This window comes from Phyllobates terribilis, unplaced genomic scaffold (assembly GCF_046119375.1).
Source record: "Phyllobates terribilis strain yellow unplaced genomic scaffold, ASM4611937v1 Scaffold_70__1_contigs__length_7381418, whole genome shotgun sequence".
Classification (NCBI taxonomy): Eukaryota; Metazoa; Chordata; class Amphibia; order Anura; family Dendrobatidae; genus Phyllobates; species Phyllobates terribilis.
In genome coordinates this window covers 6,720,456-6,748,382 of record NW_027362830.1, presented here as the reverse complement: position 1 = coordinate 6,748,382, position 27,927 = coordinate 6,720,456, and the positions used below count along the sequence as shown (strand labels likewise).

General features: G+C 50.5%; 1 protein-coding gene across 1 annotated transcript in view; it reads right to left on the bottom strand.

Moving 5' to 3' along the window:
- LOC141194390 (uncharacterized) overlaps positions 1–26,686 on the bottom strand; it is a 62,809-nt gene extending 36,123 nt beyond the window's left edge. The window contains exon 1 of the mRNA XM_073662295.1: positions 26,530–26,686. Within this exon, the coding sequence (XP_073518396.1) occupies positions 26,530–26,686 (157 nt within the window). The remainder of the gene's footprint in view (positions 1–26,529) is intronic.
- Between the last annotated feature and the right edge of the window lie 1,241 nt (positions 26,687–27,927).

The window sequence follows — 27,927 nt, the reverse complement described above, 5'->3', positions numbered from 1 at the left end:
ATTACTGATATACGGGGGCACAGAGGGGACATTACTGATATATGTGGGCACACAGGGGACATTACTGATATATGGGGGCACACAGGGGACATTACTGATATATGTGGGCACACAGGGGACATTACTGATATATGGGGGCACACAGGGGACATTACTGATACATGGGGGCACATAGGCGACATTACTAATACATGGGGGCACACAGGGGATATTACTTATATACGGGGGCACACAGGGAGCATTACTGATATACGGGGGCACACAGGGGGCATTACTGATATATGGGGGCACACAGGGGACATTACTGTTATATGGGGGTACACAGGGGGCATTACTGATATATGGGGGCACACAGGGGGTATTACTGATATATGGGGGCACACAGGGGGCATTACTGATATATGGGGGCACACAGGGGGTATTACTGATATATGGGGGCACACAGGGGGCATTACTGATATATGGGGGCACACAGGGGGTATTACTGATATATGGGGGCACACAGGGGGCATTACTGATATATGGGGGCACACAGGGGGCATTACTGATATATGGGGGAACACAGGGGGCATTACTGATATATGGGGGCACACAGGGGGCATTACTGATACACGGGGGCACACAGGGGGCATTACTGATATATGGGGGCACACAGGGGACATTACTGATATATGGGGGCACACAATGGGCATTACTGATACATGGGGGCACACAGGGGGCATTACTGATATATGGGGGTACACAGGGGGCATTACTGATACATGGGGGCACACAGGGGATATTACTTATATATGGGGGCACACAGGGGACATTACTGATATATGGGGGCACACAGGGGGCATTACTGATATATGGGGGCACACAGGGGACATTACTGATATATGGGGGTACACAGGGGGCATTACTGATATATGGGGGCACACAGGGGGTATTACTGATATATGGGGGCACACAGGGGGCATTACTGACATATGGGGGCACACAGGGGGTATTACTGATATATGGGGGCACACAGGGGGCATTACTGATATATGGGGGCACACAGGGGGTATTACTGATATATGGGGCACACAGGGGGAATTACTGATACATGGGGGCACACAGGGGGCATTACTGATATATGTGGGTACACAGCGGGCACTACTGATATATGGGGGCACACAGGGGGCACTACTGATATATGGGGGCACACAGGGGACATTACTGATATATGGGGGCACACAGGGGGCATTACTAATACATGGGGGCACACAGGGGATATTACTTATATATGGGGGCACACAGGGGGCATTACTGATATACGGGGGCACACAGGGGACATTACTGATATACGGGGGCACACAGGGGACATTACCGATATACGGGGGCACACAGGGGACATTACCGATATATGGGGGCACACAGGGGACATTACCGATATATATGGGCACACAGGGGACATTACTGATATACGGGGGCACACAGGGGATATTACTTATATATGGGGGCACACAGGGGGCATTACTAATATATGGGGGCACACAGGGGACATTACTAATACATGGGGGCACACAGGGGACATTACTAATACATGGGGGCACACAGGGGACATTACTTATATACGGGGGCACACAGGGGGCATTACTGATATACGGGGGTACACAGGGGGCATTACTGATATATGGGGGCACACAGGGGACATTACTGATATATGGGGGTACACAGGGGGCATTACTGATATATGGGGGTACACAGGGGGCATTACTGATATATGGGGGCACACAGGGGACATTACTGATATATATGGGCACACAGGGGACATTACTGATATATGGGGGCACACAGGGGGCATTACTGATATATGGGGGCACACAGGGGGTATTACTGATATATGTGGGCACACAGGGGACATTACTGATATATGGGGGCACACAGGGGACATTACTGATATATGGGGGCACATAGGCGACATTACTAATACATGGGGGCACACAGGGGACATTACTAATACATGGGGGCACACAGGGGACATTACTGATATATGGGGCACACAGGGGATATTACTAATACATGGGGGCACACAGGGGACATTACTAATACATGGGGGCACACAGGGGACATTACTAATACATGGGGGCACACAGGGGATATTACTTATATACGGGGGCACACAGGGGGCATTACTGATATACGGGGGTACACAGGGGGCATTACTGATATATGGGGGCACACAGGGGACATTACTGATATATGGGGGCACACAGGGCACATTACTGATATATGGGGCACACAGGGGACATTACTGATATATGGGACACACAGGGGACATTACTGATACATGGGGCACACAGGGGACATTACTGATATATGGGGGCACACAGGGGGCATTACTGATATATGGGGGCACACAGGGGACATTACTGATATATGGGGGCACACAGGGGACATTACTGATATATGGGGGCACACAGGGGACATTACTGATATATGGGGGCACACAGGGGACATTACTGATATATGGGGGCACACAGGGGCATTACTGATATATGGGGGCACACAGGGGATATTACTGATATATGGGGGCACACAGGGGGTATTACTGATATATGGGGGCACACAGGGGGTATTACTGATATATGTGGGCACACAGGGGACATTACTGATATATGGGGGCACACAGGGGACATTACTGATATATGGGGGCACATAGGCGACATTACTAATACATGGGGGCACACAGGGGACATTACTAATACATGGGGGCACACAGGGGACATTACTGATATATGGGGCACACAGGGGATATTACTAATACATGGGGGCACACAGGGGACATTACTAATACATGGGGGCACACAGGGGACATTACTAATACATGGGGCACACAGGGGATATTACTTATATACGGGGGCACACAGGGGGCATTACTGATATACGGGGGTACACAGGGGGCATTACTGATATATGGGGGCACACAGGGGACATTACTGATATACGGGGGCACACAGGGGACATTACTGATATACGGGGGCACACAGGGGACATTACCGATATATGGGGGCACACAGGGGACATTACCGATATATATGGGCACACAGGGGACATTACTGATATACGGGGGCACACAGGGGATATTACTTATATATGGGGGCACACAGGGGGCATTACTAATATATGGGGGCACACAGGGGACATTACTAATACATGGGGGCACACAGGGGACATTACTAATACATGGGGGCACACAGGGGACATTACTTATATACGGGGGCACACAGGGGGCATTACTGATATACGGGGGTACACAGGGGGCATTACTGATATATGGGGGCACACAGGGGACATTACTGATATATGGGGGTACACAGGGGGCATTACTGATATATGGGGGTACACAGGGGGCATTACTGATATATGGGGGCACACAGGGGACATTACTGATATATATGGGCACACAGGGGACATTACTGATATATGGGGGCACACAGGGGGCATTACTGATATATGGGGGCACACAGGGGGTATTACTGATATATGTGGGCACACAGGGGACATTACTGATATATGGGGGCACACAGGGGACATTACTGATATATGGGGGCACATAGGCGACATTACTAATACATGGGGGCACACAGGGGACATTACTAATACATGGGGGCACACAGGGGACATTACTGATATATGGGGCACACAGGGGATATTACTAATACATGGGGGCACACAGGGGACATTACTAATACATGGGGGCACACAGGGGACATTACTAATACATGGGGGCACACAGGGGATATTACTTATATACGGGGGCACACAGGGGGCATTACTGATATACGGGGGTACACAGGGGGCATTACTGATATATGGGGGCACACAGGGGACATTACTGATATATGGGGGCACACAGGGCACATTACTGATATATGGGGCACACAGGGGACATTACTGATATATGGGACACACAGGGGACATTACTGATACATGGGGCACACAGGGGACATTACTGATATATGGGGGCACACAGGGGGCATTACTGATATATGGGGGCACACAGGGGACATTACTGATATATGGGGGCACACAGGGGACATTACTGATATATGGGGGCACACAGGGGACATTACTGATATATGGGGGCACACAGGGGACATTACTGATATATGGGGGCACAAAGGGGCATTACTGATATATGGGGGCACACAGGGGATATTACTGATATATGGGGGCACACAGGGGGTATTACTGATATATGGGGGCACACAGGGGGTATTACTGATATATGTGGGCACACAGGGGACATTACTGATATATGGGGGCACACAGGGGACATTACTGATATATGGGGGCACATAGGCGACATTACTAATACATGGGGGCACACAGGGGACATTACTAATACATGGGGGCACACAGGGGACATTACTGATATATGGGGCACACAGGGGATATTACTAATACATGGGGGCACACAGGGGACATTACTAATACATGGGGGCACACAGGGGACATTACTAATACATGGGGGCACACAGGGGATATTACTTATATACGGGGGCACACAGGGGGCATTACTGATATACGGGGGTACACAGGGGGCATTACTGATATATGGGGGCACACAGGGGACATTACTGATATATGGGGGCACACAGGGCACATTACTGATATATGGGGCACACAGGGGACATTACTGATATATGGGACACACAGGGGACATTACTGATACATGGGGCACACAGGGGACATTACTGATATATGGGGGCACACAGGGGGCATTACTGATATATGGGGGCACACAGGGGACATTACTGATATATGGGGGCACACAGGGGACATTACTGATATATGGGGGCACACAGGGGACATTACTGATATATGGGGGCACACAGGGGACATTACTGATATATGGGGGCACACAGGGGCACTACTGATATATGGGGGCACACAGGGGGTATTACTGATATATGGGGGCCCACAGGGGGTATTACTGATATATGGGGCACACAGGGGGCATTACTGATGTATGGGGGCACACAGGGGACATTACTGATCTATGGGGGCACACAGGGGACATTACTGATATATGGGGGCACACAGGGGACATCACTGATATATGGGGGCACACAGGGGACATTACTGATATATCGGGGCACACAGGGGACATCACTGATATATAGGGGCACACAGGGGACATTACTGATATATGGGGGCACACAGGGGACATTACTGATATATGGGGGCACACAAGGGGTATTACTGACATATGGGGCACACAGGGGACATCACTGATATATGGGGGCACACAGGGAACATTACTGATATATGGGGGCACACAGGGGACATTACTGATATATGGGGGCACACAGGGGACATTACTGATATATGGGGGCACACAGGGGACATTACTGATATATGGGAGCACACAGGGGGCATTACTGATATATGAGGGCACACAGGGGGCATTACTGATATATGGGAGCACACAGGGGACATTACTGATATATGGGGGCACACAGGGGACATTACTGATATATGGGGGCACACAGGGGGCAGTAATACTATTTCAGGCACATAGGGGGCATTACTGATATATGTGGGCACACAGGGGACATTACCGATATATGGGGGCACACAGGAGACATTACCGATATATATGGGCACACAGGGGACATTACTGATATATGGGGGCACACAGGGGACATTAATGACATATGGGGGCACATAGGCGAAATTACTAATACATGGGGGCACACAGGGGATATTACTTATATATGGGGGCACACAGGGGGCATTACTAATACATGGGGGCACACAGTGGACATTACTGATATATGGGGCACACAGGGGACATTACTAATACATGGGGGCACACAGGGGACATTAATACATGGGGGCACACAGCGGGCATTACTTATATATGGGGGCACACAGGGGGCATTACTGATATACGGGGGTACACAGGGGGCATTACTGATATATGGGGGCACACAGGGGACATTACTGATATATGGGGGTACACTGGGGGTATTACTGATATATGGGGGCACACAGGGGACATTACTGATATATATGGGCACACAGGGGACATTACTGATATATATGGGCACACAGGGGACATTACTGATATATGGGGGTACACAGGGGACATTACTGATATATGGGGGTACACAGGGGGCATTACTGATATATGGGGGCACACAGGGGGTATTACTGATATATGGGGGCACACAGGGGGCATTACTGATATATGGGGGCACACAGGGGACATTACTGATATATGGGGGCACATAGGCGACATTACTAATACATGGGGGCACACAGGGGACATTACTAATACATGGGGGCACACAGGGGACATTACTAATACATGGGGGCACACAGGGGACATTACTAATATATGGGGGCACACAGGGGACATTACTAATACATGGGGGCACACAGGGGACATTACTGATATATGGGGCACACGGGATATTACTAATACATGGGGGCACACAGGGGACATTACTAATACATGGTGGCACACAGGGGATATTACTTATATATGGGGGCACACAGGGGGCATTACTGATATACGGGGGTACACAGGGGGCATTACTGATATATGGGGGCACACAGGGGACATTACTGATATATGGGGGCACACAGGGCACATTACTGATATATGGGGCACACAGGGGACATTACTGATATATGGGGGCACACAGGGGGCATTACGAATATATGGGGGCACACGGGACATTACTGATATATGGGGGCACACAGGGGACATTACTGATATATGGGGGCACACAGGGGACATTACTGATATATGGGGGAACACAGGGGCATTACTGATATATGGGGGCACACAGGGGACATTACTGATATATGGGGGCACACAGGGGCATTACTGATATATGGGGGCACACAGGGGACATTACTGATATATGGGGGCACACAGGGGACATTACTGATATATGGGGGCACACAGGGGGTATTACTGATATATGGGGGCACACAGGGGGTATTACCGATATATGGGGGCACACAGGGGGTATTACTGATATATGGGGCACACAGGGGGCATTACTGATATATGGGGGCACACAGGGGACATTACTGATATATGGGGGCACACAGGCGACATCACTGATATATGGGGGCACACAGGGGACATCACTGATATATGGGGGCACACAGGGGACATTACTGATATATGGGGGCACACAGGGGACATTACTGATATATGGGGGCAGACAGGGGGTATTACTGATATATGGGGCACACAGGGGACATCACTGATATATGGGGCACACAGGGGACATTACTGATATATGGGGGCACACAGGGGACATTACTGATATATGGGGGCACACAGGGGACATTACTGATATATGGGGGCACACAGGGGACATTACTGATATATGGGAGCACACAGGGGGCATTACTGATATATGAGAGCACACAGGGGGCATTACTGATATATGGGAGCACACAGGGGACATTACTGATATATGGGGGCACACAGGGGACATTACTGATATATGGGGGCACACAGGGGGCAGTAATACTATTTCAGGCACATAGGGGGCATTACTGATATATGGGGGCACACAGGGGACATTACTGATATATGGGGGCACACAGGGGGCATTACTGATATATGGGGGCACATTACTGATATATGGGGGCACACAGGGGGCATTACTGATATATGGGGCACACAGGGGACATTACTGATATATGGGGGCACACAGGGGACATTACTGATATATGGGGGCACACAGGGGACATTACTGATATATGGGGGCACACAGGGGACATTACTAATATATGGGAGCACACAGGGGGCATTACTGATATATGGGGGCACACAGTGGACATTACTGATATATGGGGCACACAGGGGACATTACTGATATATGGGGGCACACAGGGGACATTACTGATATATGGGGGCACACAGGGGACATTACTGATATATGGGGGCACACAGGGGACATTACTGATATATGGGGGCACACAGGGGACATTACTGATATATGGGGGCACACAGGGGACATTACTGTTATATGGGGGTACACAGGGGGCATTACTGATATACGGGGGCACACAGGGGGCATTACTGATATATGGGGGCACACAGGGGACATTACTGTTATATGGGGGTACACAGGGGGCATTACTGATATATGGGGGCACACAGGGGGTATTACTGATATATGGGGGCACACAGGGGGCATTACTGATATATAGGGGCACACAGGGGGTATTACTGATATATGGGGGCACACAGGGGGCATTACTGATATATGGGGGCACACAGGGGGTATTACTGATATATGGGGGCACACAGGGGGCATTACTGATATATGGGGGCACACAGGGGGCATTACTGATATATGGGGGAACACAGGGGGCATTACTGATATATGGGGGCACACAGGGGGCATTACTGATACATGGGGGCACACAGGGGGCATTACTGATATATGGGGGCACACAGGGGACATTACTGATATATGGGGGCACACAGGGGGCATTACTGATACATGGGGGCACACAGGGGGCATTACTGATATATGGGGGTACACAGGGGGCATTACTAATACATGGGGGCACACAGGGGATATTACTTATATATGGGGGCACACAGGGGACATTACTGATATATGGGGCACACAGGGGGCATTACTGATATATGGAGGCACACAGGGGACATTACTGATATATGGGGGTACACAGGGGGCATTACTGATATATGGTGGCACACAGGGGGTATTACTGATATATGGGGGCACACAGGGGGCATTACTGATATATGGGGGCACACAGGGGGTATTACTGATATATGGGGGCACACAGGGGGCATTACTGATATATGGGGGCACACAGGGGGCATTACTGATATATGGGGGCACAGAGGGGGCATTACTGATATATGGGGGTACACAGGGGGCATTACTGATATATGGGGGCACAGAGGGGGCATTACTGATATATGGGGGTACACAGGGGGCATTACTGATACATGGGGGCACACAGGGGGCATTACTGATATATGGGGGCACACAGGGGACATTACTGATATATGTGGGCACACAGGTGACATTACTGATATATGGGGGCACACAGGGGGTATTACTGATATATGGGGGCACACAGGGGACATTACTGATATATGGGGGCACACAGGGGCATTACTGATATATGGGGGCACACAGGGGACATTACTGATATATGGGGGCACACAGGGGACATTACTGATATATGGGGGCACACAGGGGGTATTACTGATATATGGGGGCACACAGGGGGTATTACCGATATATGGGGGCACACAGGGGGTATTACTGATATATGGGGCACACAGGGGGCATTACTGATATATGGGGGCACACAGGGGACATTACTGATATATGGGGGCACACAGGCGACATCACTGATATATGGGGGCACACAGGGGACATCACTGATATATGGGGGCACACAGGGGACATTACTGATATATGGGGGCACACAGGGGACATTACTGATATATGGGGGCAGACAGGGGGTATTACTGATATATGGGGCACACAGGGGACATCACTGATATATGGGGGCACACAGGGGACATTACTGATATATGGGGGCACACAGGGGACATTACTGATATATGGGGGCACACAGGGGACATTACTGATATATGGGGGCACACAGGGGACATTACTGATATATGGGAGCACACAGGGGGCATTACTGATATATGAGAGCACACAGGGGGCATTACTGATATATGGGAGCACACAGGGGACATTACTGATATATGGGGGCACACAGGGGACATTACTGATATATGGGGGCACACAGGGGGCAGTAATACTATTTCAGGCACATAGGGGGCATTACTGATATATGGGGGCACACAGGGGACATTACTGATATATGGGGGCACACAGGGGGCATTACTGATATATGGGGGCACATTACTGATATATGGGGGCACACAGGGGGCATTACTGATATATGGGGCACACAGGGGACATTACTGATATATGGGGGCACACAGGGGACATTACTGATATATGGGGGCACACAGGGGACATTACTGATATATGGGGGCACACAGGGGACATTACTAATATATGGGAGCACACAGGGGGCATTACTGATATATGGGGGCACACAGTGGACATTACTGATATATGGGGCACACAGGGGACATTACTGATATATGGGGGCACACAGGGGACATTACTGATATATGGGGGCACACAGGGGACATTACTGATATATGGGGGCACACAGGGGACATTACTGATATATGGGGGCACACAGGGGACATTACTGATATATGGGGGCACACAGGGGACATTACTGTTATATGGGGGTACACAGGGGGCATTACTGATATACGGGGGCACACAGGGGGCATTACTGATATATGGGGGCACACAGGGGACATTACTGTTATATGGGGGTACACAGGGGGCATTACTGATATATGGGGGCACACAGGGGGTATTACTGATATATGGGGGCACACAGGGGGCATTACTGATATATAGGGGCACACAGGGGGTATTACTGATATATGGGGGCACACAGGGGGCATTACTGATATATGGGGGCACACAGGGGGTATTACTGATATATGGGGGCACACAGGGGGCATTACTGATATATGGGGGCACACAGGGGGCATTACTGATATATGGGGGAACACAGGGGGCATTACTGATATATGGGGGCACACAGGGGGCATTACTGATACATGGGGGCACACAGGGGGCATTACTGATATATGGGGGCACACAGGGGACATTACTGATATATGGGGGCACACAGGGGGCATTACTGATACATGGGGGCACACAGGGGGCATTACTGATATATGGGGGTGCACAGGGGGCATTACTAATACATGGGGGCACACAGGGGATATTACTTATATATGGGGGCACACAGGGGACATTACTGATATATGGGGCACACAGGGGGCATTACTGATATATGGAGGCACACAGGGGACATTACTGATATATGGGGGTACACAGGGGGCATTACTGATATATGGTGGCACACAGGGGGTATTACTGATATATGGGGGCACACAGGGGGCATTACTGATATATGGGGGCACACAGGGGGTATTACTGATATATGGGGGCACACAGGGGGCATTACTGATATATGGGGGCACACAGGGGGCATTACTGATATATGGGGGCACAGAGGGGGCATTACTGATATATGGGGGTACACAGGGGGCATTACTGATACATGGGGGCACACAGGGGGCATTACTGATATATGGGGGCACACAGGGGACATTACTGATATATGTGGGCACACAGGTGACATTACTGATATATGGGGGCACACAGGGGGTATTACTGATATATGGGGGCACACAGGGGACATTACTGATATATGTGGGCACACAGGGGACATTGCTGATATATGTGGGCACACAGGGGACATTGCTGATATATGGGGGCACACAGGGGAAATTACTGATATATGGGAGCACACAGGGGACATTACTGATATATGGGGGCACACAGGGGGTATTACTGATATATGGGGGCACACAGGGGGCATTACTGATATATGGGGGTACACAGGGGCATTACTGATACATGGGGGCACACAGGGGGCATTACTGATATATGGGGGCACACAGGGGATATTACTGATATATGGGGGCACACAGGGGACATTACTGATATATGGGGGCACACAGGGGACATTACTGATATATGGGGGCACACAGGGGGCATTACTGATATATGGGGGCACACAGGGGACATTGCTGATATATGTGGGCACACAGGGGACATTGCTGATATATGTGGGCACACAGTGGACATTACTGATATATGGGGGCACACAGGGGACATTACTGATATATGGGGGCACACAGGGGGTATTACTGATATATGGGGGCACACAGGGGGTATTACTGATATATGGGGGCACACAGGGGGTATTACTGATATATGGGGGCACACAGGGGACATTACTGATATATGGGGCACACAGGGGGCATTACTGATATATGGGGGCACACAGGGGGCATTACTAATACATGGGGGCACACAGGGGATATTACCTATATATGGGGGCACACAGGGGGCATTACTGATATATGGGGGCACACAGGGGACATTACTGATATATGTGGGCACACAGGGGACATTACTGATATATGGGGGCACACAGGGGACATTTCTGATATATGGGGGCACACAGGGGACATTACTGATATATGTGGGCACACAGGTGACATTACTAATATATGGGGGCACACAGGGGGTATTACTGATACATGGGGGCACACAGGGGACATTACTGATATATGTGGGCACACGGGACATTACTGATATATGTGGGCACACAGGGGACATTACTGATATATGGGGGCACACAGGGGACATTACTGATATACGGGGGCACAGAGGGGACATTACTGATATACGGGGGCACAGAGGGGACATTACTGATATATGTGGGCACACAGGGGACATTACTGATATATGGGGGCACACAGGGGACATTACTGATATATGTGGGCACACAGGGGACATTACTGATATATGGGGGCACACAGGGGACATTACTGATACATGGGGGCACATAGGCGACATTACTGATACATGGGGGCACACAGGGGATATTACTTATATACGGGGGCACACAGGGGGCATTACTGATATACGGGGGTACACAGGGGGCATTACTAATATATGGGGGCACACAGGGGGTATTACTGATACATGGGGGCACACAGGGGACATTACTGATATATGTGGGCACACGGGACATTACTGATATATGTGGGCACACAGGGGACATTACTGATATATGGGAGCACACAGGGGACATTACTGATATACGGGGGCACAGAGGGGACATTACTGATATATGTGGGCACACAGGGGACATTACTGATATATGGGGGCACACAGGGGACATTACTGATATATGTGGGCACACAGGGGACATTACTGATATATGGGGGCACACAGGGGACATTACTGATACATGGGGGCACATAGGCGACATTACTGATACATGGGGGCACACAGGGGATATTACTTATATACGGGGGCACACAGGGGGCATTACTGATATACGGGGGTACACAGGGGGCATTACTGATATATGGGGGCACACAGGGGACATTACTGTTATATGGGGGTACACAGGGGGCATTAGTGATATATGGGGGCACACAGGGGGCATTACTGATATATGGGGGCACACAGGGGGCATTACTGATATATAGGAGCACACAGGGGGCATTACTGATATATGGGGGCACACAGGGGGCATTACTGATATATGGGGGCACACAGGGGGCATTACTGATATATGGGGGCACACAGGGGGCATTACTGATATACGGGGGCACACGGGGCATTACTGATACATGGGGGCACACAGGGGGCATTACTGATATATGGGGGTACACAGGGGGCATTACTAATACATGGGGGCACACAGGGGATATTACTTATATATGGGGGCACACAGGGGACACTACTGATATATGGGGGCACACAGGGGGCATTACTGATATATGGGGGCACACAGGGGACATTACTGATATATGGGGGTACACAGGGGGCATTACTGATATATGGGGGCACACAGGGGGTATTTCTGATATATGGTGGCACACAGGGGGCATTACTGATATATGGGGGCACATAGGGGGCATTACTGATATATGGGGGCACACAGGGGGTATTACTGATATATGGGGGCACACAGGGGGCATTACTGATATATGGGGGCACACAGGGGGCATTACTGATATATGGGGGCACACAGGGGGCATTACTGATATATGGGGGTACACAGGGGGCATTACTAATACATGGGGGCACACAGGGGATATTACTTATATATGGGGGCACACAGGGGACATTACTGATATATGGGGGCACACAGGGGGCATTACTGATATATGGGGGCACACAGGGGGCATTACTGATATATGGGGGTACACAGGGGGCATTACTGATATATGGGGGCACACAGGGTGTATTACTGATATATGGTGGCACACAGGGGGCATTACTGATATATGGGGGCACATAGGGGGCATTACTGATATATGGGGGCACACAGGGGGTATTACTGATATATGGGGGCACACAGGGGGCATTACTGATATATGGGGGCACACAGGGGGCATTACTGATATATGGGGGGCACACAGGGGGCATTACTGATATATGGGGGTACACAGGGGGCATTACTGATACATGGGGGCACACAGGGGGCATTACTGATATATGGGGGCACACAGGGGACATTACTGATACATGGGGGCACACAGGGGACATTACTGATATATGGGGGCACATAGGCGACATTACTAATACATGGGGGCACACAGGGGATATTACTTATATATGGGGGCACACAGGGGGCATTACTGATATATGGGGGCACACAGGGGACACTACTGATATATGTGGGCACACAGGGGACATTACTGATATATGGGGGCACACAGGGGACATTACTGATATATGTGGGCACACAGGGGACATTACTGATATATGTGGGCACACAGGTGACATTACTGATATATGGGGGCACACAGGGGGTATTACTGATATATGGGGGCACACAGGGGACATTACTGATATATGTGGGCACACAGGGGACATTGCTGATATATGTGGGCACACAGGGGACATTGCTGATATATGGGGGCAGACAGGGGACATTACTGATATATGGGAGCACACAGGGGACATTACTGATATATGGGGGCACACAGGGGGTATTACTGATATATGGGGGCACACAGGGGGCATTACTGATATATGGGGGTACACAGGGGGCATTACTGATACATGGGGGCACACAGGGGGCATTACTGATATATGGGGGCACACAGGGGACATTACTGATACATGGGGGCACACAGGGGACATTACTGATATATGGGGGCACATAGGGGACATTACTAATACATGGGGGCACACAGGGGATATTACTTATATATGGGGGCACACAGGGGGCATTACTGATATATGGGGGCACACAGGGGACACTACTGATATTTGTGGGCACAAAGGGGACATTACTGATATATGGGGGCACACAGGGGACATTACTGATATATGTGGGCACACAGGGGACATTACTGATATATGTGGGCACACAGGTGACATTACTGATATATGGGGGCACACAGGGGGTATTACTGATATATGGGGGCACACAGGGGACATTACTGATATATGTGGGCACACAGGGGACATTGCTGATATATGTGGGCACACAGGGGACATTGCTGATATATGGGGGCACATAGGCGACATTACTAATACATGGGGGCACACAGGGGATATTACTTATATATAGGGCACACAGGGGGCATTACTGATATATGGGGGCACACAGGGGACACTACTGATATATGTGGGCACACAGGGGACATTGCTGATATATGTGGGCACACAGGGGACATTGCTGATATATGGGGGCACACAGGGGACATTGCTGATATATGGGAGCACACGGGACATTACTGATATATGGGGGCACACAGGGGGTAATACTGATATATGGGGGCACACAGGGGGCATTACTGATATATGGGGGTACACAGGGGGCATTACTGATACATGGGGGCACACAGGGGGCATTACTGATACATGGGGGCACACAGGGGACATTACTGATACATGGGGGCACACAGGGGACATTACTGATACATGGGGGCACACAGGGGACATTACTGATATATGGGGGCACACAGGGGACATTACTGATATATGGGGGCACACAGGGGACATTACTGATATATGGGGGCACACAGGGGACATTACTGATATATGGGGGCACACAGGGGGCAGTTATACTATTTCGGGCACACAGGGGGCATTACTGATATATGGGGCACACAGGGGATATTACTGATATATGAGGGCACACAGGGGACATTACTGATATATGGGGCACACAGGGGACATTACTGATATATGGGGGCACACAGGGGATATTACTGATATATGGGGGCACACAGGGGACATTACTGATATATGGGGGCACACAGGGGGCATTACTGATATATGGGGGCACACAGGGGGCATTACTAATACATGGGGGCACACAGGGGATATTACTTATATATGGGGGCACACAGGGGGCATTACTGATATATCGGGGCACACGGGACATTACTGATAAATGTGGGCACACAGGGGACATTACTGATATATGGGGGCACACAGGGGACATTACTGATATATGGGGGCACACAGGGGACATTACTGATATATGTGGGCACACAGGTGACATTACTAATATATGGGGGCACACAGGGGGTATTACTGATATATGGGGGAACACAGGGGACATTACTGATATATGTGGGCACACAGGGGACATTGCTGATATATGTGGGCACACAGGGGACATTACTGATATATGGGGGCACACAGGGGACATTACTGATATATGGGGGCACACAGGGGACATTGCTGATATATGTGGGCACAGGGGACATTACTGATATATGGGGGCACACAGGGGGTATTACTGATATATGGGGGCACACAGGGGGCATTACTGATATATGGGGGCACACAGGGGGCATTACTAATATATGGGGGCACACAGGGGACATTACTGATATATGTGGGCACACAGGGGACATTGCTGATATATGTGGGCACACAGTGGACATTACTGATATATGTGGGCACACAGTGGACATTACTGATATATGGGGGCACACAGGGGACATTACTGATATATGGGGCACACAGGGGGTATTACTGATATATGGGGGCACACAGGGGGTATTACTGATATATGGGGGCACACAGGGACATTACTGATATATGGGGGCACACAGGGGGCATGACTGATATATGGGGGCACACAGGGGGCATTACTAATACATGGGGGCACACAGGGGATATTACCTATATATGGGGGCACACAGGGGGCATTACTGATATATGGGGGCACACAGGGGACATTACTGATATAGGTGGGCACACAGGGGACATTACTGATATATGGGGGCACACAGGGGACATTACTGATATATGGGGGCACACAGGGGACATTACTGATATATGTGGGCACACAGGTGACATTACTAATATATGGGGGCACACAGGGGGTATTACTGATATATGGGGGCACACAGGGGACATTACTGATATATGTGGGCACACGGGACATTACTGATATATGTGGGCACACAGGGGACATTACTGATATATGGGGGCACACAGGGGACATTACTGATATACGGGGGCACAGAGGGGACATTACTGATATATGTGGGCACACAGGGGACATTACTGATATATGGGGGCACACAGGGGACATTACTGATATATGTGGGCACACAGGGGACATTACTGATATATGGGGGCACACAGGGGACATTACTGATACATGGGGGCACATAGGCGACATTACTAATACATGGGGGCACACAGGGGATATTACTTATATACGGGGGCACACAGGGGGCATTACTGATATACGGGGGCACACAGGGGGCATTACTGATATATGGGGGCACACAGGGGACATTACTGTTATATGGGGGCACACAGGGGGCATTACTGATATATGGGGGCACACAGGGGGTATTACTGATATATGGGGGCACACAGGGGGCATTACTGATATATGGGGGCACACAGGGGGTATTACTGATATATGGGGGCACACAGGGGGCATTACTGATATATGGGGGCACACAGGGGGTATTACTGATATATGGGGGCACACAGGGGGCATTACTGATATATGGGGGCACACAGGGGGATTTACTGATATATGGGGGAACACAGGGGGCATTACTGATATATGGGGGCACACAGGGGGCATTACTGATACACGGGGGCACACAGGGGGCATTACTGATATATGGGGGCACACAGGGGACATTACTGATATATGGGGGCACACAGGGGGCATTACTGATACATGGGGGCACACAGGGGGCATTACTGATATATGGGGGTACACAGGGGGCATTACTGATACATGGGGGCACACAGGGGATATTACTTATATATGGGGGCACACAGGGGACATTACTGATATATGGGGGCACACAGGGGGTATTACTGATATATGGGGGCACACAGGGGACATTACTGATATATGTGGGCACACAGGGGACATTGCTGATATATGTGGGCACACAGGGGACATTACTGATATATGGGGGCACACAGGGGACATTACTGATATATGGGGGCACACAGGGGACATTACTGATATATGGGGGCACACAGGGGACATTACTGATATATGGGGGCACACAGGGGGTATTACTGATATATGGGGGCACACAGGGGGTATTACTGATATATGGGGGCACACAGGGGGCATTACTGATATATGGGGGCACACAGGGGGTATTACTGATATATGGGGGCACACAGGGGGCATTACTGATATATGGGGCACACAGGGGGTATTACTGATATATGGGGCACACAGGGGACATTACTGATATATGTGGGCACACAGGGGGCATTACTGATATATGGGGGCACACAGGGGGTATTACTGATATATGGGGGCACACAGGGGGCATTACTGATATATGGGGGCACACAGGGGGTATTACTGATATATGGGGGCACACAGGGGGCATTACTGATATATGTGGGTACACAGTGGGCACTACTGATATATGGGGGCACACAGGGGGCACTACTGATATATGGGGGCACACAGGGGACATTACTGATTTATGGGGGCACACAGGGGGCATTACTGATATATGGGGGCACACAGGGGGCATTACTAATACATGGGGGCACACAGGGGATATTACTTATATATGGGGGCACACAGGGGGCATTACTGATATATGGGGGCACACAGGGGACATTACTGATATACGGGGGCACACAGGGGACATTACTGATATACGGGGGCACACAGGGGACATTACCGATATATGTGGGCACACAGGGGACATTACCGATATATGGGGGCACACAGGAGACATTACCGATATATATGGGCACACAGGGGACATTACTGATATATGGGGGCACACAGGGGACATTAATGACATATGGGGGCACATAGGCGACATTACTAATACATGGGGGCACACAGGGGATATTACTTATATATGGGGGCACACAGGGGGCATTACTAATATATGGGGGCACACAGGGGACATTACTATTACATGGGGGCACACAGGGGACATTACTAATACATGGGGGCACACAGGGGACATTACTTATATACGGGGGCACACAGGGGGCATTACTGATATATGGGGGTACACAGGGGGCATTACTGATATATGGGGGCACACAGGGGACATTACTGATATATGGGGGTACACAGGGGGCATTACTGATATATGGGGGTACACAGGGGGCATTACTGATATATGGGGGCACACAGGGGACATTATTGATATATATGGGCACACAGGGGACATTACTGATATATGGGGGCACACAGGGGGCATTACTGATATATGGGGGCACACAGGGGGTATTACTGATATATGTGGGCACACAGGGGACATTACTGATATATGGGGGCACACAGGGGACATTACTGATATATGGGGGCACATAGGCGACATTACTAATACATGGGGGCACACAGGGGACATTACTAATACATGGGGGCACACAGGGGACATTACTGATATATGGGGCACACAGGGGATATTACTAATACATGGGGGCACACAGGGGACATTACTAATACATGGGGGCACACAGGGGACATTACTAATACATGGGGGCACACAGGGGATATTACTTATATACGGGGGCACACAGGGGGCATTACTGATATACGGGGGTACACAGGGGGCATTACTGATATATGGGGGCACACAGGGGATATTACTGATATATGGGGGCACACAGGGCACATTACTGATATATGGGGCACACAGGGGACATTACTGATATATGGGGGCACACAGGGGACATTACTGATATATGGGGGCACACAGGGGACATTACTGATATATGGTGGCACACAGGGGACATTACTGATATATGGGGGCACACAGGGGACATTACTGATATATGGGGGCACACAGGGGACATTACTGATATAAGGGGGCACACAGGGGACATTACTGATATATGGGGGCACACAGGGGACATTACTGATATATATGGGCACACAGGGGACATTACTGATATATATGGGCACACAGGGGACATTACTGATATATGGGGGCACACAGGGGACATTACTGATATATGGGGGCACATAGGGGACATTACTGATATATGGGAGCACACAGGGGGCATTACTGATATATGGGGGCACACAGGGGACATTACTGATATATGGGGCACACAGGGGACATTACTGATATATGGGGGCACACAGGGGACATTACTGATATATGGGGGCACACAGGGGACATTACTGATATATGGGGGCACACAGTGGACATTACTGATATATGGGGGCACACAGGGGACATTACTGATATATGGGGGCACACAGGGGACATTACTGATATACGGGGGCACACAGGGGACATCACTGATATATGGGGGCACACAGGGGACATTACTGATATATGGGGGCACACAGGGGACATTACTGATATAAGGGGGCACACAGGGGACATTACTGATATATGGGGGCACACAGGGGACATTACTGATATATATGGGCACACAGGGGACATTACTGATATATATGGGCACACAGGGGACATTACTGATATATGGGGGCACACAGGGGACATTACTGATATATGGGAGCACACAGTGGACATTACTGATATATGGGAGCACACAGGGGACATTACTGATATATGGGGCACACAGGGGACATTACTGATATATGGGGGCACACAGGGGACATTACTGATATATGGGGGCACACAGGGGACATTACTGATATATGGGGGCACACAGGGGACATTACTGATATATGGGGGCACACAGGGGACATTACTGATATATGGGGGCACACAGGGGACATTACTGATATAAGGGGGCACACAGGGGACATTACTGATATATGGGGGCACACAGGGGACATTACTGATATATATGGGCACACAGGGGACATTACTGATATATATGGGCACACAGGGGACATTACTGATATATGGGGGCACACAGGGGACATTACTGATATATGGGGGCACACAGGGGACATTACTGATATATGGGGCACACAGGGGACATTACTGATATATGGGGGCACACAGGGGACATTACTGATATATGGGGGCACACAGGGGACATTACTGATATATGGGGGCACACAGTGGACATTACTGATATATGGGGGCACACAGGGGACATTACTGATATATGGGGGCACACAGGGGACATTACTGATATACGGGGGCACACAGGGGACATCACTGATATATGGGGGCACACAGGGGACATTACTGATATATGGGGGCACACAGGGGACATTACTGATATAAGGGGGCACACAGGGGACATTACTGATATATGGGGGCACACAGGGGACATTACTGATATATATGGGCACACAGGGGACATTACTGATATATATGGGCACACAGGGGACATTACTGATATATGGGGGCACACAGGGGACATTACTGATATATGGGAGCACACAGTGGACATTACTGATATATGGTAGCACACAGGGGACATTACTGATATATGGGGCACACAGGGGACATTACTGATATATGGGGGCACACAGGGGACATTACTGATATATGGGGGCACACAGGGGACATTACTGATATATGGGGCACACAGGGGACATTACTAATACATGGGGGCACACAGGGGACATTACTGATATATGGGGCACACAGGGGATATTACTAATACATGGGGGCACACAGGGGACATTACTAATACATGGGGGCACACAGGGGATATTACTTATATATGGGGGCACACAGGGGGCATTACTGATATACGGGGGTACACAGGGGGCATTACTGATATACGGGGGCACACAGGGGACATTACTGATATATGGGGGCACACAGGGCACATTACTGATATATGGGGCACACAGGGGACATTACTGATATATGGGGCACACAGGGGACATTACTGATACATGGGGCACACAGGGGACATTACTGATACATGGGGCACACAGGGGACATTACTGATATATGGGGGCACACAGGGGGCATTACTGATATATGGGGGCACACAGGGGACATTACTGATATATGGGGGCACACAGGGGGCATTACGAATATATGGGGACACACAGGGGACATCACTGATATATGGGGGCACACAGGGGACATTACTGATATATGGGGGCACACAGGGGACATTACTGATATATGGGGGCACACAGGGGCATAACTGATATATGGGGGCACACAGGGGACATTACTGATATATGGGGGCACACAGGGGCATTACTGATATATGGGGGCACACAGGGGACATTTCTGATATATGGGGGCACACAGGGGACATTACTGATATATGGGGGCACACGGGACATTACTGATATATGGGGGCACACAGGGGGTATTACTGATATATGGGGCACACAGGGGACATCACTGATATATGGGGGCACACAGGGGACATTACTGATATATGGGGGCACACAGGGGACATCACTGATATATGGGGCACACAGGGGACATTACTGATATATGGGGGCACACAGGGGACATCACTGATATATGGGGCACACAGGGGACATTACTGATATATGGGGGCACACAGGGGACATTACTGATATATGGGGGCACACAGGGGACATTACTGATATATGAGGGCACACAGGGGGTATTACTGACATATGGGGCACACAGGGGACATCACTGATATATGGGGGCACACAATGAACAATACCGATATATGGGGGCACACAGGGGACATTACTGATATATGGGGGCACATAGGCGACATTACTAATACATGGGGGCACACAGGGGACATTACTGATATATGGGGGCACACAGGGGACATTACTGATATATGGGGGCACACAGGGGGCAGTAATACTATTTCAGGCACATAGGGGGCATTACTGATATATGGGGGCACACAGGGGGCATTACTGATATATGGGGGCACACAGGGGGCATTACTGATATATGGGGCACACGGGACATTACTGATATATGGGGGCACACAGGGGACATTACTGATATATGGGGGCACACAGGGGACATTACTGATATATGGGGGCACACAGGGGACATTACTGATATATGGGGGCACACAGGGGACATTACTGATATATGAGGGCACACAGGGGACATTACTGATATATGGGGGCACACAGGGGACATTACTGATATATGGGGGCACACAGGGGACATTACTGATATATGGGGGCACACAGGGGACATTACTGATATATGGGGGCACACAGGGGACATTACTGATATATGGGGGCACACAGGGGACATTACTGATATACGGGGGCACACAGGGGACATCACTGATATATGGGGGCACACAGGGGACATTACTGATATATGGGGGCACACAGGGGACATTACTGATATATGGGGGCACACAGGGGGCAGTTATACTATTTCGTGCACACAGGGGGCATTACTGATATATGGGGCACACAGGGGATATTACTGATATATGGGGGCACACAGGGGACATTACTGATATATGGGAGCACACAGGGGACATTACTGATATATGGGGGCACACAGGGGACATTACTGATATATGGGGGCACACAGGGGACATCACTGATATATGGGGCACACAGGGGATATTACTGATATATGGGGGCACACAGGGGGCATTACTGATATATGGGGCTTACAGGGGATATTACTGATATATGGGGGCACACAGGGGGCATTACTGATATATGGGGGCACACAGGGGGTATTACTGATATATGGGGGCACACAGGGGGCATTACTGATATATGGGGCTTACAGGGGATATTACTGATATATGGGGGCACACAGGGGACATTACTGATATATGGGGGCACACAGGGGGCATTACTGATATATGGGGGCACACAGGGGGCATTACTGATATATGGGGGCACACAGGGGACATTACTGATATATGGGGCACACAGGGGACATTACTGATATATGGGGGCACACAGGGGGCATTACTGATATATGGGGGCACACAGGGGGCATTACTGATATATGGGGGCACACAGGGGGCATTACTGATATATGGGGGCACACAGGGGACATTACTGATATATGGGGCACACAGGGGGTATTACTGATATATGGGGGCACACAGGGGCATTACTGATATATGGGGGCACACAGGGGACATTACTGATATATGGGGGCACACAGGGGACATTACTGATATATGGGGGCACACAGGGGGCAGTTATACTATTTCGGGCACATAGGAGGAGTTCTGAGGGGAATATTATCTTGTGGGGTCACAGGGGAGAAGGTAGCGTTATTACAGCGGCCGGTACAGAGGGGAGACCATTACTGTCTGGAGGAGAAAAGGAAACCGCAATCACTGCAGAGACACAAATAGGAATCGCAGGTGTGAATAAGGACTAAAGCGAGTGTTATAATTGTGCACAGCGCTGCAGAGTATGGCGGCGATACAGAAGGAAGAAATAATCCGCATAGAGAATGACGCGGGGTCTGCACAGAGCCGCACACCGGAACAGGAGGAGCCACGTGGGGAAAGGCAGCGTGAAGTTTGGAAGCTGCTGAGTGGATGACGTCACCAGAAAGGGCGGGGCCTCTTCCAGTCCACTGCAGTAGAAGCTGAATCCTAGGACCTCTGCTGACGTCAGGTCCATGTGACCATGCGAGATGATGTCACCCGAAGGGGCGGTGCCTTCACACACCGCTGAGCCGATGGCAGGAAGGAGCGCTCAGTGCTGCTGTGCTGAGGTGTCTATATCGGAGCTGTTCTTCTGTGCTCCTCATTGTCTCCTGCGCAGTACACAGTCCCGCACTGCCACCACTAGATGGCGCTGCTCCCGGCTCCTCATTGTCTCCTGCGCTGTACACAGTCCCGCACTGCCACCACTAGATGGCGCTGCTCCCGGCTCCTCATTGTCTCCTGCGCTGTACACAGTTCCGCACTGCCACCACTAGATGGCGCTGCTCCCGGCTCCTCATCGTCTCCTGCGCTGTACACAGTCCCGCACTGCCACCACTAGATGGCGCTGCTCCCGGCTCCTCTGTCTCCTGCGCTGTACACAGTCCCGCACTGCCACCACGAGATGGCGCTGCTCCCGGCTCCTCATTGTCTCCTGCGCTGTACACAGTTCCGCACTGCCACCACTAGATGGCGCTGCTCCCGCCTCCTCATACACTCTGCTGTGTAGTCGCCTCTTCTGCTTTTTCTGGAAAGTCTGAGGCTTTTCCTGCAGCCGCATCACAGGTCAGACAGGGTTTATTACACTGTTAGGCTGTGTGCCCACTATGCGTTTAAGCAGCGGCAATTCCGCTTAAGAAACGCTTGGTAGAAGGTCTGCCCTGTTGCCCAATGATGATCCACACGTGCTGTGCACATTTCCACTGCGGATTATCATTGCGGAAAAATCCACAGCACTACCAATTATTTTGCGGAATTGCTGCATTTTCGCCGCCATTGACTTGCATTAAATCACATAATATCTGTAGATGCGGAATCCATGCGTTTCAATGTGCTTATGGTCCCCCGGGTGTGAAGGACAGGAGACTCCTCCAGACCCGGGTACCATAGAACCAATAAACCTACTCCCCTTCTGATGGCCCGCAGTCTTCTCTCCGGTGTGTCCTGGCTCCCCTGCGGCTCGCGGTGGTGTAAAAGGACCTTCCATGACGTCATCTAGTCATGTGACGGGTCACACGACCATCACCTGACCGCTGACGTTAGCGTGACCGTCACATGACTAGATGACCTCACGGAAGGTCCTTCCAGACCACTGTCGGAAGCCAAGGAGACCGCAGCACCGCTCAGGAGACCGGGGACACCGGAAAGGTGAGTATAAGGGTTTTTTTATTAATTCTTTTTTAACTACAGGTTCTATGGTCCCCGGAGAGTCTCCTCTTCTCCAGACCCGGGTACTATCCGCACATTGAATCGCATGATATCCGCATGTGTCCCAATGAAAGTCAATGGCTGCGAAAACGCCGCGCTTCCGCAAAATAATTGGTAGTGCTGCGTTTTTTTTCCGCAATGATAATCCGCAGCGGAAATTTCCGCAGCATGTGCACAGCACATGCGGATTATCATTGGGGAACATGGCAGACCTTCTACCAAGCGTTTTTTTTAAAGTTTTCGCAGTGGAAACACTTAAAAAACACATAGTGGGCACACAGCCTTATAGTTTATGGATTTGGTCAAAATTCCTTTTTTCCTGATTAATAAATCATATTATTATTGTGGTTTTTTGTAATATATAAAAGAGTGGGGGGAGCTCCGGGGAGAGGCGTAAAAGAGCGCCCCCGACAGTCACCATAATGTACAGCACCGACATTGTGCAGAGTGGGCGGAGCTCTGGGGAGAGCGTAAAAGAGCGCCCCCAACAGTCACCATAATGTACAGCATCGACATTGTGCAGAGTGGGGGGAGCTCTGGGGAGAGGCGTAAAAGAGCGCCCCCGACAGTCACCATAATGTACAGCACCGACATTGTGCAGAGTGGGCGGAGCTCTGGGGAGAGCGTAAAAGAGCGCCCCCAACAGTCACCATAATGTACAGCATCGACATTGTGCAGAGTGGGCGGAGCTCCAGGGAGAGGCGTAAAAGAGCGCCCCCGACAGTCACCATAATGTACAGCACCGACATTGTGCAGAGTGGGCGGAGCTCCAGGGAGAGGCGTAAAAGAAGAGCGCCGCCGACAGTCATTATAATGTACAGCACTGAAATTGTGCAGAGTGGGCGGAGCTCCAAGAAAAAGCAAAAAAGAGCGCCCCCGACAGTCACCATAATGTACAGCACCGACATTGTGCAGAGTGGGGGGAGCTCTGGGGAGAGGCGTAAAAGAGCGCCCCCGACAGTCGCCATAATGTACAGCACAGACATTGTGCAGAGTGGACGGAGCTCCGGGGAGAGGCGTAAAAGAGCACCCCCGACAGTCACCATAATTTACATCACCAACATTGTGTAGAGTGGGCGGAGCTCCAGGAAAAGGCGTAAAAGAAGAGCACCCCCGACAGTCACCATAATGTACAGCACCGACATTGTGCAGAGTGGAGGGAGCTCAGGGGAGAGGCGTAAAAGAGCACCCCCGACAGTCACTGTAATGTACAGCACCAACATTGTGCAGAGTGGGCGGAGCTCCAGGAAAAGGCGTAAAAGAAGAGCGCCCCCGACAGTCACCATAATGTACAGCACCGACATTGTGCAGAGTGGGCAGAGCTCCAGGAAAAGGCGTAAAAGAGCGCCCCCGACAGTCACCATAACATACAGCATCAACATTGTGCAGAGTGGGCGGAGCTCCAGGGAGAGGCGTGAAAGAGCGACCTTGACAGTTACCATAATGTACAGCACAGACATTGTGCAGAGTGGGCGGAACCCTGGGGAGAGGCGTAAAAGAAGAGCGCCCCCGACAGTCACTGTAATGTACAGCACAGACATTGTGCAGAGTGGACGGAGCTCCAAGAAAGGGCGTAAAAGAGCACCCCCGACAGTCACCATAACGTACAGCACCGACATTGTGTAGAGTGGACGGAGCTCCAAGAAAGGGCGTAAAAGAGCGCCCCCAACAGTCACCATAACGTACAGCGCTGACATTGTGCAGAGTGGACGGAGCTCTGGGGAGAGGCGTAAAAGAAGAGCGCCCCAAAACAGTCACCAAAATGTACAGCATTGACATTGTGCAGAGTGGGCTGAGCTCCGGAGAGAGGCGTAAAAGAGTGCCCCCGACTGTCACCATCATGTACAGCACAGACATTGTGCAGAGTGGGCAGAGCTCCGTTGAGAGGCGTAAAAGAGTGCCCCCAACAGTCATCATAACGTACAGTACTGACATTGTGCAGAGTGGACGGAGCTCTGGGGAGAGGCGTAAAAGAGCGCCCCCGACAGTC